This window comes from Convolutriloba macropyga, chromosome 14 (genome assembly GCF_964194025.1).
Source record: "Convolutriloba macropyga chromosome 14, txConMacr16.3, whole genome shotgun sequence".
Lineage (NCBI taxonomy): Eukaryota > Metazoa > Xenacoelomorpha > Acoela > Convolutidae > Convolutriloba > Convolutriloba macropyga.
Window position 1 is genome coordinate 28590362 of NC_134481.1, and position 22336 is coordinate 28612697.

Consider the following 22336-nt stretch of genomic DNA (forward strand, 5'->3'; position numbering starts at 1 on the left):
AATTCGACCAAAGTCCTACATACACTCCCCTCTAAACGTCTCAAAACAAGACCCACTAATCAAAACTGACCCACTTTGTTCAAACCCCAATTTCGGCCTGTGTGATCCAAGTACATTTCACGTTACTTACGGACTTTACTGTAAATCCAGGTCGATTTAAAGCATGGGTTTTGAATTGCGCGCATGACTTTAGAACCGGGAAAAAGCTCCCAAATTTAGTTCAGAAACAGGGAATCAAGAGAACAGGCAGCCATGATATTGATTTAGGGAAACAGCAATATCCATTTTTCCCTTCTCAGTAAACAAAGCAGCTCTATTAAGCAAATTTGATCAATTGTACAGGAATTATGCGCTGTATTTTTATCCCACGGGAAAAAAGGAAATGTAGCTCCAAAAGTATGCAGTAAAATGAAGCCTTCTAACTGCTAGATTCTGAATATTATTTGCACAAACATCATAATATTGGAAAAGCAGGAGGATGTATAAATGCCTCTCCATAGCCACTCACTCTTTGTGTGAAAATACTTTTCTGGGGGTATAGCGAAAGAATTGAATGCAGTCTCTTTGTGCATTTTAAATGTGCGTGTGTATGTGCATGGACTAAGCAAATATTTGACTACTTTTCTAGTTAAGCTAAACACTCGTTTTTGTAGTTTAGAATAATTTGGTTTGGCTCCATCAAACAAATCTTTGACTTGTCATTGAGACCACCGACAACAGTTTTCTCAACATTTGAGTTGTAATCTTTCGCATCACAATTCAAGTTTGCTCCTTCATACAAGACTGACATATTCTTATTGGCCTCAACTCCAGTAATGAGCGGCTCTTGAAACTCAATCAGGGGTTGATCATCATGTTGATAGGCCGATGACGCAAGGTCAATAAGTTTGTCCAGCTTTTTCTTGACCAGTAATGCTGGAATACGCGCTGAGGCGTTTCCAGCCCAGCATTCGCTCATAATATGCTGTAGTTTGTAATAGACTTCACTGCCCAAAACTCTTTCCTTTTGATGGCGGGTGATGGCCTCTTTGGCCAGGGTGGGGTGGGGGTTGAACTGGGGTCTCAACTGTCGTTTGAAGACTATGTTGTGAATTTCCTCAACTGTTGGTTCGCCTTTTGTGAAGTACTCGAAGAAAGGTAACTGTGCCGCCTGCAACCCTAAAATCAATTTCAATTTCCAATTTTGGAACTTTTTCCCCGTTAAAGCGACCAAACATAATTTTACCCAATTTTTTGGGAAAGAAGATCTTTCCACTAGACCAACTCTTTTGTTCAGCAAATCGACTTGTCAAATTGATCGAATTTTCTTTCCGAAACAAATTATTTTACTTTTTTTCCTGCCAAAAAATTTTTTTGTAGTGCTAGAAGTTAATCCATACTTACTTGTGATTACACCACCGAAACAAAGTTTTTATTTTTCATCTAACTAAGGGTTTCAATTTCCGAAAAAATGTACGTTTTTTTACACTTTCTAGCCAATATTAACCAGCCTCTTGCTTCCAAAAAAATCATCTGAAATTAAATTAGGCCAAGAAGAGTTTGTGAAACTGGAAATTTTAAACTTTGAAATTCTGTTTTTGGACCAGTAAATTTCTTCCGCCTGAGTATTAAAAAACATTCTATGAGAATACTGATAACGTTCAAGGACTATCGTCGTATGAATTGCTCATGAACGACAGGCGAGGGACGGCCTTGGTTGTAGCTAGCTTACTTAAGCTTAGGGATATCATCCGCACTGTAAGAGGAGGAGGAGGGAGGAGGGAGGGAGGAGAGGGAGGAGGGGGAGGAGGAGGGGGAGGAGGAGGGGGAGGAGGAGAGGGAGGAGGAGAGGGAGGAGGAGAGGGAGGAGGAGAGGGAGGAGGAGAGGGAGGAGAGGGAGGAGGAGAGGGAGGAGGAGAGGGAGGAGGAGAGGGAGGAGGAGAGGGAGGAGGGAGGAGGGAGGGAGGGAGGGAGGGAGGGAGGGAGGGAGGGAGGGAGGGAGGGAGGGAGGGAGGGAGGGAGGGAGGGAGGAGGAGGAGGGCAGAAAATCGGAAGCGGGGTTGTCCAAAAACATTAAAACCAAACCAAACCAAAAATTCATCTCACAAAAGAAATTTTGCTTCCTAGTAGCTTCGGTCATACGTAGACTTGAAACCCCAGAAGGGCTCAAAGAGATCTACACCTCGAATAAATGCCCTTCGGTTTTACCAGTTATCCCAGTTCTCAGCGCAAAAATTCAAAGTCGTTCAAGCGAACAAAAGAATTTTCTAAAACAGCTAAATTTTCGCATAAAAAAGACGCAAAGCCATTACAATGCCTTAAATTTGGTAAATCACGCTTAGAGGGTCTAAATTCACGCAATTTGAAATCATGTAACTTTAATCGAGCAGCAGGATATAAACACTGATCCTTAATTGATAAGTTGACAATTTGTGTGGTTTATTATTTTATCCGCAGCATAAAATCCGCAGGGAATTTAAAACGAAGCATCAAAACCACAACCAACTAACGTCGACAGAATTTCTCTTAAACACCTGGCGAGCGCGCGCTGGGTTATGGTGGCTAAGATGTAGCAGGGTGGGGATGCGGTGAAGTGGGGGGGGGGGGGGGGGGTCTGAAGCGGGAGACGAGGGCCCAACTATAAGAACCGCCCATACGACCATGAATTTCTCTCCAAAAGATTTTCAACGAATCGCATACTTAGAGTCTAGCAGACCGAAAGGCTCTATGAAATCTTAATGTCCTCCGTGCGCTACCTGTTTATGCCCCAATTGAGGACGAAAAGTAAAAGGGGCCCAGACGAAAAATCGGTCAAGCGAAAAATCCTTAAAAGACCACAGCACTGATAAAATTGATACAAACGTCGTTTGAGAACAAAATAAAACGGCCGCGATTGAATATCATAACTCGATTGAGATTGAACAAAGCATAGAATAACCGATGAGATAAAAACTTCCGTTGCTACAAAAATATTTATACGTGTTATAATTCAATGGATTTCGCAGTTCAGCTTATTCCTGATGAGAATATTGAAAGACTAGTACCAATTATATTACCATCAGACCCCGTAAAATGAGTGAAACAAAGTTTTACGTAATGCTCATCTTGACTATTAGGGGTTTTTCCTTTATGGGTATATGTTTCTCATTGTCGACACTGAATCCGTTCACTTTAGGTTGATGGATTGAGGAACAGCTCGTTAAATGCACATTGAAAACAAAGAGCGATGAAGGCAATCTGAGATAACGCAGCTGTTAAACACAAAATATTTTTACTCATTTTGGTACAAATTTTCCCATCAAAGATTTGACTGTCTTGTATCAGTACAAGAAAACTATTCCTCTATATACTATTTTACAAGAAAACAATTCTGAAAATCACAGAAACACAAACACGGAATAATTGTTTTTATTCAATCAATGAAAAAACAGAAAAAAATTTTTATCAATCAAAACAAAAGTTCAAAAATTAGAACATAAAGCAAAAAAGTACAAAACAATGAAAGACTAGCGAAAAAAATAAAGAAAAAAAACAATGTAAAAGAGATAGAAAATAGTAGACAAGATAGAAAAGAAACAATGTAAGAGAGATAGATAGAGCTTATTCCTAATTCTTTGTGAGAAAATTGAAAAACTAGTACCCATGCAATTACCAACAGACTCCGCCAAATGAGCGAAACAATGTTCTACGCAATGGTCATCTTGTCCATTATGAGTTTTTCCGTTATGCGTACATGCTTATCATTATCGACATTGAATCCGTTCATTTTATGTTGATGCATTGAGCAACAGCTCATTAAGGGCATATTGAAAACAAAGAAGCAGAGCGATGATAGCAATCTGAGATAACGCAGCTGTTAAACACAAAATAATTTCATTCATTCTGCTACAAATTTTCCCATCGAAGGGTACTGTCTTGTATCAGTACAAGTATACTTCTATATACTATTTTACAAGAAAACGATTTTGAAAATCACCGAAACACAAAAACGGAATCATTGTCTTCATTCAATCAATGAAAAACAGAATAAAATTTATATCAATCAAAACAAAAGTTGAAAAACCAGACGATGAAACAAAAAAAGTACAAGACAATGAAAGGCTAGCGAAAATATTAGACAAGAAAAAAAAATTTAAAAGAGATAGAAAATAGTAGACAAGATAGAAAAGAAACACTGTGAGAGATAGATAGAGCTTATTCCTGATTCTTTGTGAGAAAATTGAAAAACTAGTACCAATGCCATTACCATCAGACTCCGCCAAATGAGCGAAACAATGTTCTACGCAATGGTCATCTTGTCCATTATGGGTTTTTCCGTAATGGGTATATGCCTATCATTATCGACATTGAATCCGTTCATTTCATAATGATGCATTGAGCAACAGCTCATTAAGGACATATTGAAAACAAAGAAGCAGAGCGATGATAGCAATCTGTGATAACGCCGCTGTTAAACACAAAATAATTTTACTCATTCTGGTACAAGTTTTCCCATCGAAGGGCTTACTGTCTTGTATCAGTACAAGTATACTTCTATATACTATTTTACAAGAAAACGATTTTGAAAATCACCGAAACACAAAAACGGAATCATTGTCTTCATTCAATCAATGAAAAACAGAATAAAATTTATATCAATCAAAACAAAAGTTGAAAAACCAGACGATGAAACAAAAAAAGTACAAGACAATGAAAGGCTAGCGAAAATATTAGACAAGAAAAAAAATTTAAAAGAGATAGAAAATAGTAGACAAGATAGAAAAGAAACAATGTAAGAGAGATAGATAGAGCTTATTCCTAATTCTTTGTGAGAAAATTGAAAAACTAGTACCCATGCAATTACCAACAGACTCCGCCAAATGAGCGAAACAATGTTCTACGCAATGGTCATCTTGTCCATTATGAGTTTTTCCGTTATGCGTACATGCTTATCATTATCGACATTGAATCCGTTCATTTTATGTTGATGCATTGAGCAACAGCTCATTAAGGGCATATTGAAAACAAAGAAGCAGAGCGATGATAGCAATCTGAGATAACGCAGCTGTTAAACACAAAATAATTTCATTCATTCTGCTACAAATTTTCCCATCGAAGGGTACTGTCTTGTATCAGTACAAGTATACTTCTATATACTATTTTACAAGAAAACGATTCTGAGAATCACAGAAACACAAACACGGAATTATTGTCTTCATTCAATCAATGAAAAAACAGAATATAAGTTATATCAATCAAAACAAAAGTTAAAAAATCAGAAGTTAAAACAAAAAAGTACAAGACAATGAAAGACTAGCGAAAATAATAGACAAGAAAAACGATGTACAAGAGATAGAAAATAGTAGACAAGATAGAAAAGAAACAATGTAAGAGAGATAGATAGAGCTTATTCCTGATTCTTTGTCAGAAAATTGAAAAACTAGTACCAATGTTATTAACATCAGACCCCTCCGAATGAGCGAAACAATGTTCTACTCCGTTATGGCAATATGTTTATCATTCTCGACATTAAATCCGTTCATTTTAAGTTGATGAATTGAGCAACAGCTCATTAAAGGCTTATTGAAAACAAAGAAGCAGAGGGATGATTGCGATCTGAGATAACGCAGCTGTTAAACACAAAATATTTTAACTCAATTTGGTAAAAACTTTCCCATCGAAGGTTTGACTGTTTTGTATCAGTACAAGAAAACTATACTTCTATATACTCTTTTACTAAAAAACCATTCTGAAAATCACCAAAACACAAACACGGAATAATTGTCTTCATTCAATTAATGAAAAAAAAACAGGAGGGAATTTATATCAATCAAAACAAAAGTTCAAAAATCAGATGATAGAACAAAAAAGTACAAGACAATGAAAGACTAGAGAAAATAGACAAGAAACAAAACAATGTAAAGGAGATAGAAAACAGTAGACAAGATCAAAAAAAAACAAAATAAAAGATAGAATAGAGCTTATTCCTGACTCTTTGTGAGAAAATTGAAAGACTAGTACCAATGCCCTTACCATCAGACCCCGTAAAATGAGCGAAACAATGTTTTACGTAATGGCCATCTTGGCCATTATGGGTTTTCCGTTATGGCTATATGTTTAACATTCTCGACATTGAATCCGTTCATTTTAAGTTGATACATTGAGCAACAGCTCATTAAAGCCATATTGAAAACAAAGAAGCAGATGATGATAGCAATCTGAGACAACTCAGCTGTTAAACACAAAATATTTTTTACTCATTTTGGTAACAATTTTCCCATTGAAGGTTTGACTGTTTTGTATCAGTGCAAGAAAACTATGCTTCTATATACTACTTTACAAGAAAACAATTCTGAAAATCACAGAAACACAAACACGGAATAATTGTCTTCATTCAATCAATGAAAAAAAAAACAGGATGGAATTTATATCAATCAAATCAAAAGTTCAAACATCAGAAGATAGAACAAAAACGCACAAGACAATGAAAGACTAGAGAAAATAGAAGGCAAGAGAAAAAACAACGTAAAAGAGATACATAGAGAGGTACCGCGTTAGATAGTTGGCTAGAAAAGTTGAAACAAAAGCACTAAAAAGATGGCGAGATCTTTAGTTTTAAAAAACCGTAAATAAAGGCAGCACACCTGCCTCAAACTTGATCTATAAGGCTCTTTTGGTTTTTGATCATTACATGCATCAGTTTTTTTGGTACTGATATGTCTCAGAACTTACACGCAACGTTATGCTGCATTTAAGGGAGCGTCAAAGCATGTGAGGATTGGAGGTTAAACATGGTTGTATACATCCGAGTTTGAATTAAAGCATAGTACTTTATTGTGTGAATATTTCAGTCACAATCGCTTTTGCATCAATTTGTTTTCAAATGCCGCTTGATTTTCATTTCAGTGGCATTTCCGGTCAATCACTTTAAGAAAACCAAATTGTTACGGCCATTTACAGTTGTTGCATCCAATTTTTGGAGCACTGTATTGTTGCTTCAAAACTTTTGTTCATTTTCTTAACTCTCTTTCGTCAAAGATCGTTGTTTCATCAGCGTTTTCGTCAGATAACAGCCTATCTGTTCCTTGACAATGAAACCAAGGGACCACTGTTAGCCATTTTGCACCACGGCGACTCAATATAATAGATAGATAGCATATAACTAATGTCGGGCGAATTGCTCTCAAACGAACGGTTAGCTTCGTCAGTAGCTAGTGGAGGTTTAGGGAGGCCAAGTTAAGCTTAATTGGGAGAAGGGTAAAAGAGTTTGAAATACAACCGACTAACGCTCATTGCTATCGAAACGACTGGCGAGCGGTTGGCTTCGTCAGTAGCTATCTACGGTTTAGAGAAGCTAGCTTTTCATTCAATGAAGGGGCGTGGGTGAGTGCTGCGGGGTGCGGGAGGAGGGGTGTGTGCAGGGCCTGCACACCATAAATTTGTCTCCGAAACAATTTTCGTGAATCGCATACTTAGAGCCTAGTATGCCTAAAGACTATAAGAGAACTTACTGCCCTTCGGGCGCTACTTTTATCCCATTTTTTAGGACGAAAAGTCCAAAGGTTCAGACAAAAAAGCAGCAGGACAGAATTATCATTGACTAAACAAGAAACTAGACTTGGAAGCTATGATTGAATTGGACAAAATCATTTCGAAAAAAAACAGACCAAAGTTAAAACGTACCCAGCAGATTGCCGGAAAATAGCCGCCGTTGATTCCAAGAAGCATGATTGGTATTGAAAGAATAGAAGATATTGAAAAAAAAGATTTTTGTACAAAAACATTTTTTAAAGTCCGATTTATTTTGATGGCAATTCGTAGTTGAACATACTTCTCTTTCTTAGAGAGAGGCTACAGGGGCTACTAACAATACCAATAACCATAAGAGATGTTAACTAAGACTTACAGGAACGACGTTCAAATAGCGGGCATCTAAAATTGGGCTTTATGAGTTTATCCCGTTTCTATTTCTGACTGCAATTTTTTATACTGACTCTGTTCATTTTGAATTGCTTTGCTGAGCAACTGATGTTCAAAATCACTTTTGGCAGAATGAGACAAGAGAGAAACTAGCCTAGAGAAGTCAAAAAGATTTCACGCAAAATGTCGAAAAAGCGGCAAAATGGTAAAGCGAAAAAAAAATGACGAAGTAAAAAAACATAGCAGGACAAGTCCTGACGTACAATTCAAATAATTTTCATTGACTAAACAGAAAACTAGACTTCGAACGCTCTATGAATGGATTGGGAAAACCATTTAGAAAAAAATCCGATCCAAAAAATCGAAAAAAAAACAGTAAAAATCAAAGTGAAATTGCCGCATGTGAACAAAAAACCACTAGCGAGAAAGCGAATTTTTGTTCAAACACCGTTTTCTCACTCTAGTTTAAATTTAGAGCGAAAAAATCTCACGCCGCAAAACCACTCGCTTTTTTGCTCCACTTCCACTCCAAAATCACCACTCCAATTTGACTTCAGAAATCATGAAAATGTGTGAACAGATCTTTAAAAAACATAGCCAGAAGAATTCCGGAAACGACTCGAAGTAGAAATCTGACTATTCTCACTAATCAAATGCATCACCAGCATATTACCAATCGAGAGACAGTGTAACCAATTCAGAAAGAGAAGTCTGGAGAACTGGAAACTTGACAAAGGACAAAATCAAAAAAATATATTCTCTAAAAATCCAAACAAAATTCTCTGCAAAAAGATAACATGCAGCTTCCCATCCATAATTCGTAGAAATCAATTATTTATATTTTTGGCTAGATCAATCGCCCAACTAGTACTTGCAGAAACGTTAAACAACAAACTAAAAAAAAAAGACAGAAAAACTCTTTAACGAATTAGACTTTTGTATAATTTGTTTAAATGAAAACTGCCCTGCTAAGCCTTCAATTACAAATTCATTGTATCGAAACCTACAAATTATTGAGAAAAAGTTACCAACAAAAAACATAAAATTGGAAGAAGTAAGCAACAAACTTAGAAAAAAGACAAAAAGTGGCCAAAATTTGCTCTGATTTACACGATTTTCTTTAACAAAAACAACTCGAAAATAATATCAATCAACACGAGACATCCAAAAAAGCTACAACAACTGACTTTCACTAGAAACCTCCCCAAATGCTATCAAAGGTTGAGGAAGAAGAGAAACGACATTTAAAACCAAATTGAAAAAAAAAACGAGAAAAAGTAAGGTGTTTTTTAAATTTTACAAGAAATAAAGCGAAATAAAGCTACTTTGAACAAATAGAGCAATGAAATGCTCGCGAATAATGGGCAAGTCATAACAAGCTGAAAAAAATCTCTACGATTGAAAAAAAAAAACGAAAAAAAGCAAAAAAAAAGTGGTAAAAAAATTCTCAATTTTTCTGTCATTTTTCTTCAAAAAAAAAAATGTTTTATACCAACAAAAATGTAATTAATTTGTATCCCTCATATTCCTTGAGTAACGAGCTTCTATGCAAATTGCACTTAAAGCAGTAAACCAAAACAAGAGGCCAAAATACATTAAATTTCGTCGAAAAATCAGCAAAACTGATCAAAAACCTCCAAATTTGCATAAAACTCAAATTAACTGCTTGAAACCTTCAATTCCTATCAGAAGGAGCCCAAATCCAATACAATATCATAATCAAACCTCATAAACAAGAAAAATTGCATAAACCTGCTTTTAAATGCCGCACGTGAACAAAAAAATTTCACTCGCTCATAGAAAATTTTTTCACACATCAATTTCTCGCTCTCTCAAAAACAGCGGTATGAACAAAAACCACTCTCTTTTCGCTCCGCTCTTCACTTTCGTTCAGCAACCAAATCACTCCGAATTTTTTCACGCGTTTCATTTCCCGCTTCAAAATTAAACTCCAATAAAATTGATTTAAAAAAGGCCTTCTCCAATACTCCTCTTCGAGTCGTAAAAAGACAGCGCCCCAATACAATTCAAATTATTTGAATTGTAAACAAACAGGAGCGCTATAATAGCCGGCTGAGAAGATGAGGGCGGCTAATAAAAAAAAACAGTAAAAATCTTGGTCAAAAAACCACATGTGAACAAAACAAATTTTCTCACTCTACTTTAAAAGTTAGAGCGAAAATAACTTACGCCGCAAAACCACTCGATTTTTCGCTCCTCTTCGTTTCGGCCTGACCACAACCACTTCAATTGGAAATCAAAAGTTATGAAAAAGTGTAAACATAAAACAGCAGGGAAAGTCCTAAACTACAAACCAAAAAATTGAGTGGAAAACGTGAAAATTCCTTAAGTAAAAACAGAAAATTTGGATAACACAAGCCAAAGAAAAAATTAGGGAATTAATTATCAGGTTGGGCCTTCCTCTGGGTTGAAGGTTGGCTCCAACTCAAGAAAGTGGTGGATTGGCTAAGGAGCAGCGTTAGTTAGGTGGCTTTGTTTGCGTCGTTCTGAACAAGTTTCCAAGCATAGTCAAACCAGAAAGTATTTCGTCTGCCCCTTCCGATATTCTTTGGAGAATTCTTTGGAAATATTCTTTGGGTGCTTTTTTACATACTCCAGCCTTTCTTTCATAATGCTTCCCCGAAGCTGTGGCGTGGTGCTTATTTTCGCCAGTACTTCTACGTTGGTTTTGTGGGCTGCGTACGGAATCTTGAAAATGCTTCGGTAGCACCACATCTCGGAAGCGTTCATTATGTCCCGGGTCGCTTGAGTCAATGCCTCTGTACCGTATCTCAAGACACTCCATACTCTTCAGGAGTCGCAGCCAGATAGTTAAGCGGAGCCCCGTGCGAAGTAAGTCTTTCTTTTCGAAAAACTTCTTTCAACATTGCAAATTTAGCTTTGAATTCATTAACGTCAGCGAGGTCTGGTTAGAGGCTTACTGTTAGGTAGCGCAAGCAAGAGAGTTCTTCAACAGGTTTTCTGCCAACTCGTATCTCAAGATTTTCTTCGTCGACTGGCAATATTATTTTCATGCACTTCGTTTTCTTAACATTAATTTCAATGTACGGATTCCCAATTTCATGCAGTTGGTCAACGACGGATTGTAGAGTTTCCTTAGACGCCGCTAATAGAACCGTATCATCAGCATACCAGATTCTGTTCAGGACTGTCACCCAATCGCACACCTATTTCTGATTGCATTTGGCTCATGGCAAGGTCTGCAAAGCTGTTAAAGAAGACCGGTGACAAAAAGCAGCTTTGTAGGACACCTCTGTCTGTTTTACCCTCTATTATAAAATTATAAAAACAGAATTTGAACTCTGTTGTCATAAACTGTTGTTAATTTAACGAGAACTAAAACGACGGTACAAAAACTTGGCATTTTATTGAGAGACTGAGTACAAGCAGAAACCACAAAAATAGTGAATTATTTGAAAAAGCAAGTACTTAATAAAATCTCTAAAAATTCTTGGTCGTACTGTACTTTGTGTCATCTCCTTAAAAACATTTTTGTATATTTAAGAATAAGAGAACCAACCAGCAAGATACACTACTAATTAACTGGTAAATTGCATTAAACAAACGTTGAAAAATTGATTTGAAAAAAATCGGGAAACAAAATTTGACAAAAAAATGGCAAACCTTCAGCCGGTGATACAATTTCGGGTTCCATTCAAGCAAAACAGGGCAACAAATGATTTAAAGCTAGAAAAAGACCTCAAAAAAGCAAAAGGTTGAAACTATTAGATATGATTAACACCATTCAGAAACTTCTGATGTCCCATAAAAAGCCAATGCTACTTAGCATTATTGCAATTACGGAATAAGACAAGTGCAACAACAAAAACGTGCGAAACTCAAACTCGCACAAAAACGGTTTCAGAAGACAGTGAATGTCATAGGCACAAGAAATTATTCCAAACAGTACAATGCCTAGTCAGTGGGAGATTCCATTATGGATAATAAGCAATAAACAAAAACACAACGGAAAAAATTCAAACATTTTTTGATAATACGTAGTAATAATGTCACAAAAACTAAGATATTGATTAAGAAATTAAAAAGGCTTAGTTAAGTCTTATAAAAAATCATCAGGACCTCATTATTGAGACGAAGCGATAGAACAACAAATACATTAACAAGTGTTCAATAATGAAAGAAGTTTATCTATTAATAGTAAGCCAAATGAACACGTGACTCTTCAGACAAAACAATAAAACAACACCCAACAACAAATACAAACAAAACTGAAAATTACACAAAATTTTTGAAAAAAGCACACTGACAAACGACAAATTCATAAAATGCTATCAACTGGACACGTTACAGAGGAATGTCTGTCTAATTAGAAAGCCAATAGTATCTTCAAAATCGATACCAATCGATAAGAGAACAAGAAGAAACAATTGACTACTGCTGGACAAAATTCTCTCAAGCGAATGGCAATCACTTGTCTCCGTCAGTAAAAAGTTGAGGCTTAGGTTATCTGGCATATGCTAAATTGAAGTGGCGTGGGGTGAGCACGCTGGGAATCGCACACCTGGAAACCACTTAGTCGTCAGGCTCTCAGAGAACTTAATGCCTCCCGGGCGTTACCTATTTATCATCTTTTTCTAGGGCGAAAATAAAATCCAAGGATCAGACAAAAACTATCGGACAAAAAGTTGTGGGTACAAATCGCATAAAAAGACTAGCACGACTACTATAAATTCTAGAGACTTTGTTTGAGAGCAAGTAACAAAAAGGGGCTAATCTTCAACACGGCCGCTAAATTGCCGGAAAACAGGCGCCGTTGACGCACATCGCAATTGAATCAAAAGATCAAATTTGACAGAATTTTTCCTCTAAAGTGTCAAAAATGTTTAGCTTATTACTAATGTCAGTTAGCAATGGCTCTAATGATATTTGACAACCTAACGCACTATGACTTAATGACCGGTCTTTATCGGTTTATCCTGTTTTTTTTATATTGCTCTTTTGACATTGACCGTATTCACATTGCCTAATTCAATGGGTGAAAGAATTTAAAATTTACTCAGTTGAAAAGTTCATATCAGTAGAGCGAAGAAAGACAGGGGCCAAACGTTAAAATGGTGACTTATGTAAAACAAAATTGCTATCAAAAAATGAACCGAATTTTTAAAAAGAAAGCCTAAAACATAACCGACTAGACGTCGGAAGAACTGATCTCGAAAGACTCGTGGGAGCTCTAATGAATCGCAGCCTGCTTCAGTCAGGGGGAGAAGGAGCGTAAATGGGACTAAGAAGTTCAATAGTGGGCTTCAAATAACCACAGAGGTTAACATATACCACTATTAAGATTTAAAGTAAAAAACGGCACCAGTTTCGGCGCACTTTTCATTCGATTTGTAGTATTAAATTTCCGCCAATTGAGTTCAGCTGCTTGAAATTGATTGAGAGGGAATTTTAGATCACGCGAAACGCAAAAATTCAAGGGGGTAAAAGTCACTCGAAAAGTCAAAATTGTCAAGCGAAAATTTTGCATAAAGACACACACGTTTACAATAATTGCTATGAAATTCGTTCAAGAGCAATTAATAATAGCCGTTGAGAGACTGACGGCGGCTAATAAAAAATAGAGAAAATAGAAGAATACTACCCAGATCGTCAAAATCGTTTCTGTGTTGTAAAAATCAATCCAATAACCCATTTTCGAGCTTTTAAAATGTTTATTAGCCTATAAAATTCCAAACTGAACAGTAAAAGTATTTTAAAAATCTAGAAAAAATTATCATGTGTTTGCACTCGGGTGTTAAGGTTCGCATAAATTACAAAAGGAGACCAAATACATTAGCATATAAGGACATTTTGTAGAGCATAATAGTCATATAAACTATTACCGACCTTTAAAACAACGAAATTAATTTCAAGAAAACTAACCTTTTCATCTTGAATTTAGGCCTTCCAGCACTTTTGACATATTAAGCACCTAAAAGGCTACTAAAGCCAGCTGAGTTCCTCTATTGAAACTTGCTGCCCGCAAGCTTTACGTTTATCACGTTTCAATTTTCATAGAAAAAGGCGTCAAGACATCTTAAAAAGACAGAGCACCAATACAATCCAAACTCGACAGCGCCCCAATTGAAATCAAAATCTTTGAATTGTAAAACAATAAAAGAAAAAGTTGGCAGTACAGAAAATTGCATAAAAAACCAACGTGACTAAAATAATTGCTACACACTTCGTGCGAGAGCTATTAATAACCTAACCAATGCAGCAACTTCAATAGTATGGATAGGTCAAATGCCAATCGGGGAATATTCTGCGTCACAAAATCATGCGAGCCTCGTCTATGAAGAGAGCTTAAAGAACTGTCCGGTCACATTACATTTAAGCGATAACGTGAAATAACGTTATTCTAGACTTCGGTGACCTCTGACCACAAGCACTTTGGGACCATCAAATAACTCGAAGTCACGAGATATTACTTTGCTATCTAAGAATCAGAGCCCACTTTCAAGATGCTTAATGCTCAAATATCTCAGAGACAGGTTTAAGTACATGCCTGAAATGACAAGTAACTCTGAGTTTATTGAGAAAAAGAGATAAGAATCCCGTTGAAAAGATCATAACAGTGGACAAATAACAGTCTATACCGTCTTTCCTAAGAGGAGCTAAAGTAAATAGACACAATTGACATTTTTAGCTTAAGGAGAGGTACTCGATATAATGCCAAATTACCTTCTGCGAAGATCTAATTCACGGCTACAAGTTTTATCAATCATACTAATATCTTTCAAGCTAGCCCGCAAAAGGTCAATGTTGAACTATTCGCAAAATTTAGAGGAACACCTTTTTAATCAGATTACTACCGAGAATTTATCAAGTAACAACTGCGCATTCTAAAATGACGTCACATATGAGTCTTCTTAATTATGCGGCCATGCTTTGTTGGTTGCGAATACAGTCAAATTCTACGCTACCTCTCACAGCCCAGAAATTTCAACTGCATCTATAGCAACCAATTCAATATAGGCAGCCCTTTACAATCCCTTCAGAGAAGGGACCAAGTTTACTGCCATAAGAAAAGAGCAAGGTCACATAACAATTAGACGAATGATCAGTCATTCAAAAATGCCAGTCAATATCAAACGAAGTGCCTTGTTTTCATCACAAAATGAGGAAAAATTACCCAATCACAATTGAAGAATGGCAAAATATGTTACTATAATTCCAATGCAATGAGGTTAGCTTTTAAACGCTACGACAAAACTCCTTACTCAGATGCAGCAACTTGGTTCCAAGAAAACAGATGCAATGATTTTATAGATAAATACAAAGAACCAATGCCGCGTAAGAATGTCGAAGCGACTTTCCTGCAGTAGAAAGTATATAGGAACAACCCTATCAAATAAATCTTTTGAAACTTTTTAGAATACATCAAGCCACGTTATCAATTCGGCCGCGATGCACTACCCTTTACAGCTTTTACTTAATAGAAGACGATTACTGCACTTGAAGGGGTCTAGACTAACTTCAAATTTGTCTTATGTAACTTAGAGAGTAAGGAATGTTCCGAGGAGAACAATATGTGACCATTTACAGACGGAAGACTCCGGAGTAAACACTTTAAAATAAGGGCTCATTTATTTAGATATTTACTCATACTTAGGTAAGAAGGTTTTTTTTCGAAATTCTCGATAAATACCGACATTAAAACAAATATCCAAACAACCAGCTGACGCTTTTGACTGGTAACAGAACAGAGGAAAAAACCCGCTCCAAAGACAATAAAAAACTAATACCTGAAAACAATTCAAAAGTATCAAAACGGCCCGTAAAATAAACATAGCCGGCAAATTGCCGCAAAATAGTCACCGTTGACGGGCTCGATGCACATTGGGGTTGAAACAGAAAAAAAGAAGGGATAGAAATTGACAGAATTTTTTTTCGATGTATATATGCCGAGAAACATCCATCAATGTTCCCAGCTCTCTAAAACTTTCCTCTGACAGGTCTGTGCAGTTTGCATGAAACCAATTGAGGCACTTAAAGCATTGTATGCTAAATCCAGTACAATTGGCATTACTGGAAAATAGACGCCGTTGACGCGCTTGATGCACGTCAGGATTGAAACAGGAAAAGAAAAAAAATGAGATAAATTGACCGAATTTCTCATCTAAAATAAGCACAACGGAAAAGGTAATTCAACTCGCAGATGACACAAGTATTGTCTGTTGTGGACAGAACGGTAGCTTACATGGAAAAGCCACGGAAATTTTACAAAAAACAGAAGAATATGTAGAGACGAACAAACTAACTTTGAATACAAACAGAACCGAATTAATCTTTTTTTCGCACGATAATTCTGATTTCGGAATTTTTTTTACAAAAACGAAGTTCTCACAACACAAAAAAGTTGCAGATATCTTGGTATTCAAATTGACAGGAACCTTAGTTTCGAGGAGCAGCTGAATAAAACCTTGAAAAAGATGGCTCATGCTATAAGATCAATTTACCTTATAAGACATCAAGTTCCCCTGAACGCGCGCATTCTTCTAAAATCACTTGTGCTTTCATACTTATCATTTTCGGCAATCCTTTTTCAAAATTTATCTGCAAAAAACCTAAAAAGCCTTAACCGACAGATTAACTGGGGTATAAAGGTGTGCTTTCTACGCAAAGAGTATGACAAAGCGAGAGATCTGCTAATCCAGACAAAGATCCTACAAGCTGAGCTAAGAATAGCAGAAATGTTGCTAATCAAATTTTATTATGATATAGCCAGGCCAGAAAATTCTGAAAATTTTCACGGTTATCTGAATCTTCAAATACTCGAACAAATGCGTACAAAAATGGAATAAGTTACCACAGTGGCTTCGGTTGGCAAAAAATGGAAACGTTTTTAAGAAAACGTTGAATGATTTCTTGCTTTCACAACATGAAAAAATTTCTTTGAATAGTAAGGTAGCTTTTGAAAGTTGATTTTATTTTTAGGAAGAAAACAATCAAAAGAAAATTTTATAATGTGATTCTTTAAGAATATTGTTGACGTTTATTAAATTATTTTGTTTGAATGATTTGAAATAATTTTTGTTTCAGGTATATTTAACCGTATGGTTATAATTTTAAATTACTTCTTGCAAAAAAAGAATTTCGTTCGTTTTTTTTCACCGTCAAAAAGTGTTCTAAATTGTCGTGCAGTTTCAGTTGAATTCTATAAGTCTATACTTAATTCAGCTCCTAAACTGAAACCTAATAACCTTAATACCAATTTCAGCTAGCAAACACTGTAATGAACTTTGATAACATTATTCTCAATGACTTGATGACCGGGCTTTATCGGCTTATACCGTCTCTTTTGATTTAGCTCTTTTGACTTCGATCGTATTCACTATATTGCGTAATTCAATGCATGAAAGAAATTAATCCAGTCAGTTGAAAAAGTGAGTGAAGTAAGTCAGAAGTCAAACGTGAAAATCGTGACTTATGTAAAACGAAAAAAGGTGATCAAAAGGTAAAGAGAACTAAAAAACATAGCAGGACAAGTCCTGACGTACAGTCCAAAGAATTTTTATTGACAAAACAAAAAACCAGACCTAGAACGGACCATAAGTGAATTTGGAAAACCATTTCCAGAAAACAAATAAGATCAAAATTTGAAAAAAGAACAAAATCAATGTCAAAACGCCGCATGTGAACAAAAAACCACTAGCGAGAAATGTAAATTTAGATCAAACAGAAAACTAGGCCTAGAATAAGAATTATGAATAGATTGTAAAACCATTTAGAAAAACTCTGAACCAAAAAATCGAAAAAACAGTAAATATCAAAAAGAAATTGCCGCATATGAACAAAAATACCAGTAGCGAGAAAGCGAATTTTTGTTCAAATACTGTTTTCTCACTCTACTTTAAAATCAAAGCGAAAGAGTTTCACACCGCAAAAGCACTTGATTTTTCGTTCCACCTCCTGTTTCGGCGTTACAAAAATTACTACTCCAATTTGACTTCAAAAATCATGAAAGTGTGTAAACAGATCTTCAAAACATAGCCGGAAGAATTCCGGAAGCGACTCGAAGCGTAACGTAGGTAACAAAGCGTAAGGTTCACAAAAAACCGTACCGTAATTGCAGCAAAATCCACTACCTTTTGTATTAAACGATTAACTCACTACCTCTCCAGGCCTGATCTAAAAATTGGTGAAATTTAAACCACTGTCACGAAGAAAAAACGCATATAATTGAAAACGTTTGGTAACGTTAAAAAAGTTGTAAATAAATAGAATGATTAAAAAACTGATAGGGTGAAAAAGCTGACAGGGCTATCAATTGCCCTCAAATAAAACATGATTCTAATCTAAAAAAGATCGCGAAAGCAAACGGCAGATAATAATCTTAGAAACTAAGTTAAAATTTATAAAAGAATGCTCAAATTTAAGAATCAGAAAACCACAATTAGATATCTAATCACTGTAATTTAGACAAAAACAACACATACTTTTGCCTTGTTGTATATATGCTAGACAACATGATTTCATACTGATTCAAAAATTAAATTAACCATAGAAAAAACAAGCAACAATAAAATTCAAAGGCAAAATATCGTTTTAAAACAAACCCAAGGCCACCAGAAAAATGCAATAAATAGTAATAAGTGAAAATTTTGGAAAATGCTTTCTAGCAACCTCTCAGTACTGCCTTATATTGAATGAAATCTATTGCAAACAAAAAATGACGAAAATTTAAGAAAAAGCTGAAATCATTATTTTTTAGCAACCAAAAAAATCAATATTACGAATAAAAATGTAGGTGCCAGGATAAAACTAGAATGATACAAAATAGAGTGTGAAGAAAATAGACACAATAAAAGGAACACCATAATAAAAAGACTAATTTTTGATTTTTGAAAGTTAAAAATCAAATTAAAAAATTCAAGAAAAACGAATACATTTTATTGTTCAGCACTCTAGACATAGAAAAGAAAACGAGTTATCCGAGAAAAAGACCCATCCTCCTGAACAGAACAAAAAAAGAAAAAGCAGAATTCAACAGTTTTACGAAACATTGAAACATTTTGCAAAAAAATGGTCTAAAAACATTTAAGAATGCATTTATGAAAAAAAACTTTAACTGTTTTTCAAAAAATTAACGCCAAAAAATGATTGAATTTTTATTGAAACGAAATTAAAGTCCCGCATGCTGCACAAAAAGAGTAATTAAAACCAAATTACTAACAAAAAACTGACTAAAATTGGAAAAAAATTACCAAAATCGGATTAGCATATGTAATTTTATAAAACAATTACATCCAGGTAGAAAGAGGGCTTGAGTAAATGAATTATCAAACTGAAGTTGTCAAACTAACTGGTTTTTGACAAAAAGACGATTGAGAACTGAATAAATTAATAGAAAAAAAAGCCAAAAATTAACAAAAAAATCAAGAACTATGTGCCAATTTTGAATTTGAAACGCATTTTCAGGCTCTTCAAAACACTGTGGTATCAATTCTGAGGTTTACATTTCAATATAGCATCGAATAAAAAATATTTTTACAAACAAAAATTACAAGCAAAAAAACTGGGCCACTTAAGACGAAAAAACGGCTAAAAACGGTTATCTATATGCGCCATTCAGTCAAAAACTACTTTTCAAAGTCAAAAAAACATTCACTAAACTCAGCACATGATCAAAAAACTTCTCTCGCTCAAAAAAATTCAGTTCACGCGGCAACTTTACTCACTTTTGCTTTTAGGTCAAAACAGCGTCTGAACGAATAGTATTTAAAAAAAAACCTTAAGAAAACAAATACTCCTCGTGGAGTCGTAAAAAAAGACAGCGCCCCAATACAATTCAAATTCTTTGAATTTTAAAAAAGAAAAAAAAGAGCGCCTAAAAAATAGCCACTGAGATGCTGTTGGCAGCTATTAATGAGACCTATATCGGCGTCAATTTCAGTTGAATTTTAGTAGTACAACCCCACTGATTGAGTTCAAGTGCCTGCGATTGTAAATGGGATACTAATTTAGAAATTTTCAAAATAATTCTGCGCGCAAAAACAAGAGTACACAAAAGTCACCAAAAAGGGCCAAGCAAAAAATTTTGCGTTAAAATGACAAGGGTGTTGAGTATAAGGGTTAGCGGTGCGAGGGTTGGGGGGGGGGGGTTGGGAGGGTACAAAACTTCTAAGAATTGATCTTGATAACATGAATCGGTGAGTCGCACACTTATTTTCTGGTTATTAGTAAAGCTTTTTGAGAACTCTTCTGTCAGCTAAAGCCCTCCGGCTTTATCAGTTTTCCTGTTTTTTAAGTCACGAAATTTGTTGGTCAGCTGAATAAGCGTTGGTCATTTTTGGTCAGATAAAATATCGGTAGAAAAAAACTAGTGAGAGGATGACTTTTGACAAATTCAAATAATCGCATAAAAATATCAAGAGTAGCTAATTGATGAATACTTGAAAAATACAATTCGTTTTTAATCCGTTGAGTGATGTCTAAGTTTACATTAACTTCTTTGCAAAGTTTTATTAAGGTTATCCTGAGCAAGAGAATATGTAAATGAACCCAAAATATTCCCCAGTAACGTCGGAAGAATTGCTCTCAAAGAACAAGTGAACAGTTAGCTTCATCAGTACCTAGCTGGGTCTCACGAAGGCTATCTTAAGCTGAACTAAGCCAAAATTTCCCATAAAACATCAGCAATTGCAGCTGTTCAAGTCATAATGACAAGTATATTACCCGACAAACTAGCTGGGGCTGGGCCTTAGGGGAGCTAACTTAGCTGAAATACGAGAGGGAAATACGAAAGGGAAAAGGGGATGCATTAGGCGGGGGGGGGGGCAAAACCACCAAAAAGACTGCCCCTCCCCCTCCGTGATTTTGTCTTCTCCGCGGCTTCGGTGATTTGTAACTTAGAGATAAGTAAAGCTATGAGAGCTGATTGTAAGAAATGCCTGTAGTACGCGCAATTATGTTCAAGCCAGCTATTTTCACAATCATTATTGATCACTTTCATTTTCATATATCATTGATCAAACTGCCTCGAAACTAGTACGCATGAAAGTTAAAACAAAGCGGAATTTGTTTATGGCAAGCTTTCAGAAGTAAATTCATCTTAATTTGTTTTTTTAACTTTCTAAGTCAAGTACTTTGTTTATCTTTTTAAGTTCGGGCATCTGAATCTTTTAATTCTAATTCTAAGTATTGTTAATACTATTCCAAGTGTCGAAATAATTATGTCGGTCAAGTGATAGCAATTGATGAGCAATGGCTATCGACACAATAGCCCGATTTCCTCAGAAGAGACTATTATACCCGCCTCCTCTTTTCGATGCCACTTTCGATTTATTCAAAACGGCCAGCCCTGCGTAGATCCTAATTTCTGATCAATTCAATCAGGTTTCCACAATCGATTCAAATCAGAAATTTCCTGTGTGTTGTTTGTTCATTGATGATGGTTTCTGTACAGCCTTATAAGAGGTCAGATTATCCATTACAATTTTTACATGTCATTAAAATATTAATTATGCAGGGCCATAATCAATCGGGGGTGGGGGGTGTTAAAAAATCTGCCAAATTGCACTAATACCAACAAAATATTTCAGCTCCACAATGTCTTGAAAAGCGCAAACTATACACTTAGTTTCTTTGCTAGTTGTTTAAAGTTTGATTCTCATATATGCAGTTCGTTTAACTCATATTCTAGCACTGGCGTCAAGCAAAAAAATTGCAAAAAAAAACAAATTATCGGACTACTAAAATTTGGACTACGAATAATCAGAAGAGCATGCAAAAGTTTTTGCTAGAATCTTTTTGCTATTTGCTCAATACATCTCTAATCGCGAGTCAATTTAGGTTTTAAAGCTGCGCAATATTTGCAGATTAACATCACCTACGAATGGAATGAATAATAAAATGTGATAGCTAATCTTAATCTTGTTCACAACCTTATTTGATTGACATATAACTGTTTCATTGGACAGTTAACTTAATAACTTCGATGGCATCTGTGTCCGTGCCTGGTCAAGTAAATTAAGTTATAATGAAACGAGAGGATTTAGCATTTATTGATAGCAGTCTTAGCGTCTTATACACGATGTAATCTTATTTACTAATACACATTTCTATTCTATCCCTCCCCAACATAAAAATACCCACAGGGAAAAGTTTAATAATACAGAATTTCAATTCTGTCTCTCACCACAAAAAATGCCAGCATTGTAAAATTGCACGCAAGAACAAAATTATACCAGAAAAGTCTATATTTAATTGAGCAAACAATTAACTGCTTGCGTCATTCCTAACATTTACCGAAATTAGAAAACTCGATTGCATTAACCTTAGACCGCGCTGACAATTGAAAAACCAAGAACCATTATTCAAGCTATACAAAATGTCATGCCATTTTTAATACTCGTATATCAATAGCTGAATATATCACTTCAGTTCAAATTTAGACCTTATTGACTATTTTGCAAAGTGTGTATAAATGTAC

At 35.5% G+C, this 22336-nt stretch overlaps 1 protein-coding gene across 1 annotated transcript in view; it reads right to left on the reverse strand.

Moving 5' to 3' along the window:
• Window positions 1–330: 330 nt before the first annotated feature.
• Window positions 331–22336, reverse strand: part of LOC142353206 (bone morphogenetic protein receptor type-1B-like) — a 48405-nt gene continuing 26399 nt past the window's right edge. The window contains exon 6 of the mRNA XM_075405431.1: window positions 331–1158. Within this exon, the coding sequence (XP_075261546.1) occupies window positions 629–1158 (530 nt within the window). The 3' untranslated portion in view covers window positions 331–628. The remainder of the gene's footprint in view (window positions 1159–22336) is intronic.